General features: G+C 38.8%; 1 protein-coding gene across 1 annotated transcript; it reads right to left on the minus strand.

Moving 5' to 3' along the window:
• Nucleotides 1-341: 341 nt before the first annotated feature.
• Nucleotides 342-5,177, minus strand: LOC143135141 (uncharacterized). The gene is made up of 5 exons (XM_076295869.1): nucleotides 5,112-5,177; nucleotides 4,341-4,751; nucleotides 2,739-2,885; nucleotides 2,581-2,636; nucleotides 342-2,187 (listed from the first exon to the last, which is right to left on the minus strand). The coding sequence occupies exons 1-5, from the start codon at nucleotides 5,146-5,148 to the stop codon at nucleotides 2,053-2,055; spliced, it is 786 nt and encodes a 261-aa protein (XP_076151984.1). The 5' UTR covers nucleotides 5,149-5,177; the 3' UTR covers nucleotides 342-2,052.
• Nucleotides 5,178-8,000: the final 2,823 nt, after the last annotated feature.

Consider the following 8,000-nt stretch of genomic DNA (forward strand, 5'->3'; position numbering starts at 1 on the left):
CCCAACATTTCTGCCATTGTCTGTGCTGCATTTACATTGTTTCTTTTTTAATCCAGGAAACTATGTCTGCCTCTTTAGTGCCACATGTGGGTGATCACACTTCTTTAATTTGGTTGCATTACAAACATTTCCCTCAGTGAAAACTCCCAGGATTCTCTTTATGTTGTTCTCAACCCCCACTGTCCCTCCACACAAGGCCTCTGCACTGTTCTAGGTGGAATATCAGGTTTAAGCTTTCATTTCTGTTGCTTTAAATAACCACACAATAACCGAACTTCAGAAAGAGCATTAATATTTATTTTCAAATGCTAAGCAATGCAGTATACCAGAAAGAACTGGATGAAAGAGCCAGACAATATCCATGTCTTTAGTACAGCTAACAGATATGCTGTGATACACAAGATACTGGTCTTTCATACTTCACAGAAATCAAATCACTTAAGGTGGCATTAAAGGGAAACTTGGCAGGATTTCCCCCTCTGCTGGAGAAATTGTGCATTATGGTATTTCAAACTGGGAAAAGGTAACAACGATACAGCACATGGATTTGTTTACAAGCTAGCGAACGATTAGCATAAGTTTGGCAGAACTATGTGGATGTTACAAGGTAAGAAACACGATTTAAAAAAAGTTTCTTGTTTCTCACTTCTCTTTCCGGGACGGTAGTCTCAATGTTGCAAGGTTGGTTTTCCGCCTGGGGACGCTAGGCGCAGCGGGGAAAGTCACCATTTTCACCGGAACAGGTCATTTAACCATCCAAATGATTTCTAAACGGGTTTATTACGTTGAAATAGTTGCCAAGGTCCCCTTTAAGAGTGAGAGATTTAAAAAAAATGGAAATGGATTTTGTACATGTTGCTGTTATACCTTATCTTGGAAATGTAGACGCGCCCCTAGCGGACTAGTCTAGCAACTCTCTGTTGGCTTGTGAGCTCCAGAAATCGAAACTCAATCAGGCCAATGAAATCGTGTATAGAGTCGTTAGGTGGGCTTAACATAATGATTGATGGCAGAGTTGCAACGGTTTGGCTTGATTTCCTTGCTACTTGAAAACAAATAAGATGGATGTTGCTGTTGGCGAACAGTGTGACACGAGTTAAGCTTTTATTAAGTTGGCAAACGTTTGAACTAGCCAACTAGCTCCGCTGGTGGGAAACGCATGGGACTCATAGCGCTGCCACTATCCTATTGCGTGCAGAGGGAATTTGAAAGACAACTGATTATCCCGCCCCTCGGACTGAGCACTGCGAACGGTGAGTGCCCAGACCCTACATTTTAATGTGGGTCTGGCTCGTCAGGCTAGTTATACCTGTAAAGTAAGACAAATTTCTGTGTACTGTAAAAGGACACTATGATCTTGTCTTAACTAAGCTTACTCAGCTGATCATATAGTCGGTAAATATCAAAGTCCGCCCTCACAGACTAACAGACATGCAACAGACAATTCATAGCATTGTGACATGAAACACAGAGTTACTGAAAGGGAGGCTGGAAGCTTGAAAAAACATCAGTAAACAAACATAAAAAGGAAACAGAAACAGAACCATTTTTTGGTTTTGAACCCTTACAGTCTCTCAAACTCAATCACTTATCAACAGATGTCAGTTACGTCTTTGAGGGTTCAGGGCTTAGTTGAGGGTTCAGGGCTTAGTTGGGGGGACATTAAGATTTAGCCATTGCCCCTCATAAGTGCATCACAGTGGTCAAGTCCCATTAGGCCTATGCAGTTCTGCGTTGCAAGTGCGTCTGCACTGCAAAAATGAAAGAAAACATTCACAATATGACATTGACTATATCACCAAAAAACATCAGTTAGCAAGCTTCTAGCAGTGTCAGTACTGTAAGGCTCTGGGTTGCGTTTGCAAGGTTTTGCATGTTGTTTCGGTTGCTGGTTTGCTAGTTTTAGACCAAAACTCTGTGCTGTTTTGAAATCACAAAAAAAGTAAAATGCTCATGCATCTAATCAGCATACCTGCTGTTTTAGATGGAGGTTAAAAAAATCACAGATCTAAACCACCATCTAAACTGGCAAAAGGGTTTTTTTTTTTCATTTCATGGTAAAAATTCATACACAACCTCAGAGTAGGTACTTAAGTCAAATTTTGTATGCCGTTTCATCTGTTGTTTTATTTTGGATGCTTTTGTTGGTATGTCCAATGGAGCACAACACTGTCCTGTGCATTCATCCTGAAATGATAACAGAATACAGTAGATAGTACAGAATGTTAATAATCAATTACGTTTAGCAGTCAAAATCAAAAAACTAAATCACATGCACCATATTTATGAAATTGAATGCAAAGAGCTGTTATCCTTTCCAATACTTGAAATTTTATGAAATAAAAAAAATGTTGATTCGTATCTACAGGAAACTATCTTGGATCTAGTTAAGTGTCATGTTGTCTATTTGCATTGGTTTGCTGTAGTTGATGTAGATTCATTAAGACCTGTAAATCTGAGATAGGAAATTATTCTAAGTAATTTATTTTCCTTGTGTCCTGCATGTATAATTGAGCTGTATAGGTTACACATTCTCCAGCAATTACTTTATAAACTACTGACAACTACTCAGTCAAATACCTGTTCTCTTCTTTGAGTGTCTCTCTTTTTCAGATGCTCACCCGATTCCACAGGTGCTGTAGATGATGAATAAGAGCAACTTAAAGATATACATCACCAGCATGACCATTTACACAGAGTTTGTCATTATAACATGTTGTCAAATGTTAATTCCATACCGGTCTTACGGCAGAGGCAGTACACACAGGTGGAGGAGATGAGGGCAGAGAGTAGAGTACACACAGGACACAAGATGACCAGCAGTGAACAGCACTGACCACCATCAGGGGGAGGAGGACCGGTAGGTGCAGGAGAAGAAGTAGCATCTGTTCAAATAAATCAGCAGTGATGTACACATGACGGCACAGGAATTTGGTCACAAATCTACAAATTTACACGGAAAGGAAGACTTTTATCACATTTCACTAATTGATTAATGATTATAGTGTAATGTACCACATGATTGTTGTTTTTATTTTAACTGTGTATAACGTGTTGTGAATAATTTATTTCTGTAAACCATTATAGTTAAGTGAATATCATGAACCAAATGAACCAAAATAAGACACCAACAGAACTGGAAAAAAAGAGAAAAAGAGTCAGAAAGAGAGAATCCAATTTTTCTTGACTCTGGTTTTAATAGATCTTACTGATGATGGAGTCACACTTCATACTTTACTACTGGACAATATACAAAATGATTGTATTATAACCAATTAGTATATGATCACTTCAAGTGATCATATACTAATTGGTTATAATACAATAATTTTGAAAAAATGTTGATAAGCAATTAAGGCAAACAGAAAACCTGAACTGAGGTACCATAAAACAACACATAATGTTTAATGTCCATTAAAACCCTTGGCCCCTGGTAAGAGAAAAAAGGGTATTGTAATCGGGTCCATTCATCCGTCTTTCTGTGTGTGTCTGGTCACATGACTAAGACTGTACTGGTCCAATGTACTTCAGAGTTATAAACAAGGCAAAGGATCACCACATCTCTGTCCTCTTACATGATATAAACTACTACTGGATACAACACAATGCCATTCATAGAAAAAAATGGTATCATCATCACTATACTTTCATTTCACAAGTAATAATAGTTTCATAATCATGCTCCATAAGGTTGGCCTCTGAGTTTTACTGATCTATATGTAATGTTTATGATTTATTATTAATTCACTAATAACATGAATACTCCACACCTACTTTACAGTAGCCTCAACTGCCAACATAGTAGGTTGACAATGTCTGTTTCCACAGAAAACTACCATTACAGTGTGGGACACAAACTATAGGAGGAAACTATAGGGAGTCTCAAACTATGCACCACTAAACACACACACACACACACACACACTAAAGTCACTGATGGAGTGAAGGGTGTGTACACTTGTTGTCATGTAACACTAACATTACAAATGCAAGTTGGGTGCAAGGGTCTGCAGTTGCCTCACAGCTCTTGTTTGCGTCCACAGATAAATCACACTCTACATCCTACACTCTACAATAAGTTATTGCATTCAGCTTTTCCTCTTCAAACTATCACTCCAAAACATTGCGAAGAGTTAATTACACATACAGTATATATTATATATATTCCAAGTGCATAACCATAACAAGTGCAATCTATCTGAGTTCTGAGATAATAAACAGTACAATAACTGATATTTTATTGCCAGTTATTTTCCATTACATCATCATGAAACATTCCAAATTATCTCAACATGTATGAAAAAAACTATCATTGTAGTGAACGATGCTAATTGTCTTACCTTCAAAGGACAACTTGTAGGTGATGTTTCCATACGAATAAGAGACTTTCTGTTGAATTATTCCGTTTGTGACTTTCTGATGATTTACAGTTGTGTCAATCACTTTTGACATACCAACAGAACAGTAGTACAACCCCAGCTCAGACTCAGTGATGTTCTTGATTAGTAGATCATGGGACTGGCTAGTGGTGTTCCATTTAAATTCGTAGGTGGAGAGCTTGTCTATATCCTTAATTGCTTCTTGGGTTGACATCACAAATGAAGGTTGCCTATAATGTGAACAGTTTCTATACCAATATGTTTGTGCACCTTTGGTCCAAATGCAGTCACAGTAGAGAGTAACATTATTCCCTGGCTTGATCGTTAGATCCAATTCAGTTCCTGAGACCTTCAGAGCAGATTGTATCACACCTGAAAATGACAGTTGGTACTTAATTTAATATCTGAGTTTGAATGATTTAGTTAATGAAGTGTCAGGTGTTGTCAGATTCTTGATAGCACAAAACCTAGAAACATAGCTTTGGACATGACAGCTTTAGACAATAGAAACAAAATCCACCTCTTATCCACAAGTCAAGTTGAATCATGTTACATTTACTATCCCACTAAGGGACACTGGGCTGCAGCCAGGAGTTAGAAAATACATACAAGACATGACAAATATCACGTAAAAGACAAATCCTCGAAAGTTCAAAAAAGGATAAAAAATGATAATAAATAATTGTAGTTACATATTACAATTAGTTGCATATTTTGTAAACTTAAACTTACCCAGGTGAGCAATGATAGTTACTACCAGGCAGGACATGATGAGGGTCAGTGATGTGAACTCAGTGACGAGTGGAAAATATAATGGCTGCTATGCATGCTTTTCAACGAGAAGTTCAGGGCGGGCTGAAAGGGTGTAGGTTTGGTTTTGACATTGGTGGGGACATACAGTAAGCCCCTTAAATGATGACCTCTGGTGAGTTTTGTGGAAGGAAATGGACAGATTGAGGTATACAAATATGACACAACCATCAACAGATTTAAGGCATCGTGCTCTGAAAAGTATGCCAATTACATAAGATGATTATCACAAACAGCATGTTATTTGACTGAGGGACCCCATTCAGATATCAGGGGTGAATAACATAACCCATGGTATATGATTGAGGAACCCAATTAAGACACATCACATAATTCATGTTATTTGACTGAGGGGCCCTATTCAGATATGTGGGGTGGGGAACACAGTAGTGACTTCACACAGAGGCTGCTTCAGGGCCCCTGGGTACTACATCTCATTTTACAGGGGTTCGTTCCTTTCCATTGCAAGGGCACATTTCATTGTATCACATTTTATCCACTAGAGGAGCACCTATGTTGCCACTTTTTATGTTTTCTCACATGTAGCACAATATACAGGGATGCATTTCACTGCATTCTGTAACGGAAATGACACTCGTTGGAACACTGGCATGTACTGTAGGGGCATCAGAGGGCACTCCATAATGATACCCTTTTCCAATGGAAGGGCACACATAGGGAACGCCAAGTATAGACCATTTTTAGGGGGCACCTTATAGGGTCTTGCATTATATTTACAACACTAGAAGGGCACTCATTAAAGGGCACTGAAACATTTACCTCATGTAAAGGCCAGCCAATAGGACACTTTTGAGGGCACCGTAACCTTTTTATTTCAACCATGGGGGGTCACCCCAATATGACTTATTGCTGTTGGGTTACAGCTAAGGCTCTCCAAGCATTTGCTAGTGCAATGTGTGACACTGGAGTTAAAAAAAGAGTTAATGCCTTGTAAATACATTGCACCATCAGACTTGAGTGAAACCTCATTTTCTGTGTTGCACTTCAGAAAGGAGTAGATAAGAGTTTAATGTTTTCAACCTGGGCCCTATAGAGCTCAACAGTGACCGCCCACTCAACCAACCATCCCAGGTATAGACTTACCATGAGCTACGAGACTGTGAAGCGAGTGTGTGCTGATAAAGATATCAAGTCCTAAATTGTAAAGCAGTGTCTTTGATTGGTGGAGATTGCCATTGTCCTAGAAATGTTTATAACTTAACCCCAGCCTCAACTCAAACTTGACGCTTCTTTGAACAAGATGGTGGCTGAACACATTCCAGTCTGAACTGTATTTTGCTTTATCATCCGTAGATTTAATTCATTTACTTCCTTGTTCGTGTTTACCTTTTAATTTAAAATTGCCCCTAGGCAATTTAACATTGAGTCATAACACTCACCTTGAAAGTTGAATTTGCTTAACAGTGGGAAGTTATAGCAGAGACATTCTAGTGAGGAGACACAGCACTCAAATGATCCTCCATAGAAATGCATGGGGTTAGTTTGTAACGCAGTTACAGGCAGTAGTCTACACATGTCCCACCCCTTCCTGTATGCCCCCTTATTCACTTGAATATAAATTAGGATATAAAAATTGAAAGAAGGTGACATGCTACTCAGGAAAGGGGTCATAAAAAGGGGCTGACACTTAGGCCTAGTGTCCCCTCCCTGATGCTCAACTGAACTAACATGAACAACATGCGTGCAGATGGACTAAACCATTTGGCACATTCGAAAGGGGTGGGTGAGACTTTAGATAGTCATCACTTTTTGTATACAAAATGTAGTCAGTCAATCAACTAAGTTATTCAGCCATTTACATTAACATTTCATCTGACACTTATTATGCAGGGATTAAAGTGAAAAAAAATCATTTGACTGAACTTTTTTCAGGCCATAAGTCATACGTTGTTCATATCTACCTATAGAGATAGCACCCCTTTTGCGGTCGCGACCTATTGGTTTTTAATGTACAAAAAGATGCAAACAGCAAAGTAAAGGGAGTATTCGCCTTATTCACACAGCGGCCATTGTTTAAACCAAAACGAGGCTACAGGGTACACTTACTATATAATTAATGCCACCTACAGGTGAATGCATAGAACATAATCCTATGGTTTGTGTACCCTAGCCTCGTTTTAGCCGCCAATGGCCGCCATGTGAATAAGGCGAATTGAAAGTGTTCTTGATTGAGATTGAGTTTTCCTGATGAACAAAAATATATTTTAGTACCATCCCTGACTATTGCTGATTAGCCATTGCTGTTCTTTTCTACTGCAGCAATATTGTAGAAAGGCTTTAACACACTCTTATTTAATTACTTCAGGCCAAAAGTGTTTAAAGGGGAGATTTTTTTCTTGTTAATATGCAATTCAACACCAAGTAAAATCTATAAAATCAAGTTTGCAAGACTTCCCATTTCCTCATCAAAGTAACGAATCAGAACATTCTAGATATTGTTCATATTTCCATTTGTTGCCTCATCCGCATTTAATGAAAACATGGTAATTTTGAGTTTTACAGACAACTCAGTTTTCCAATGAGCAGCAATACTGTGTGTGCTCATGCAGGAGGTCTGCGCATTTGATAACGATAATCTGGAGACGGCGCTTTTGTCTTCAGCAACAGATTGTATAAGGTTGACAAGAGGTTGCGATATGGTTAAGGACAGGTCGTGTTGCGCTATGAAAGAACATGCGTAGCCTACTTTCTAAACGTAAAAACGGTCAGCCATAGATAAACGTAGCCTACCTCTGTCGTGGTGGCTAGTTGCACCAGGTAGGGAAGATGTCCTGAAGTGCACGAACGTTA

This window comes from Alosa pseudoharengus, unplaced genomic scaffold, assembly GCF_046254945.1.
Source record: "Alosa pseudoharengus isolate Yale_2024_CS ecotype anadromous, Long Island Sound unplaced genomic scaffold, YU_APseudo_1.1 YU_APseudo_1.1_scf_2, whole genome shotgun sequence".
Classification (NCBI taxonomy): domain Eukaryota; kingdom Metazoa; phylum Chordata; class Actinopteri; order Clupeiformes; family Clupeidae; genus Alosa; species Alosa pseudoharengus.

Coding starts and splice junctions, on each gene's coding strand:
- LOC143135141 (XM_076295869.1), bottom strand. CDS start 5,148: ATGTCCTGCCTGGTAGTAACTATCATTGCTCACCTGG. Junction 2,886..4,340: donor CTACAAGTTGTCCTTTGAAG/GTAAGACAATTA, acceptor TTATTTGAACAG/ATGCTACTTCTTCTCCTGCA. Junction 2,637..2,738: donor CTGCCTCTGCCGTAAGACCG/GTATGGAATTAA, acceptor CATCATCTACAG/CACCTGTGGAATCGGGTGAG.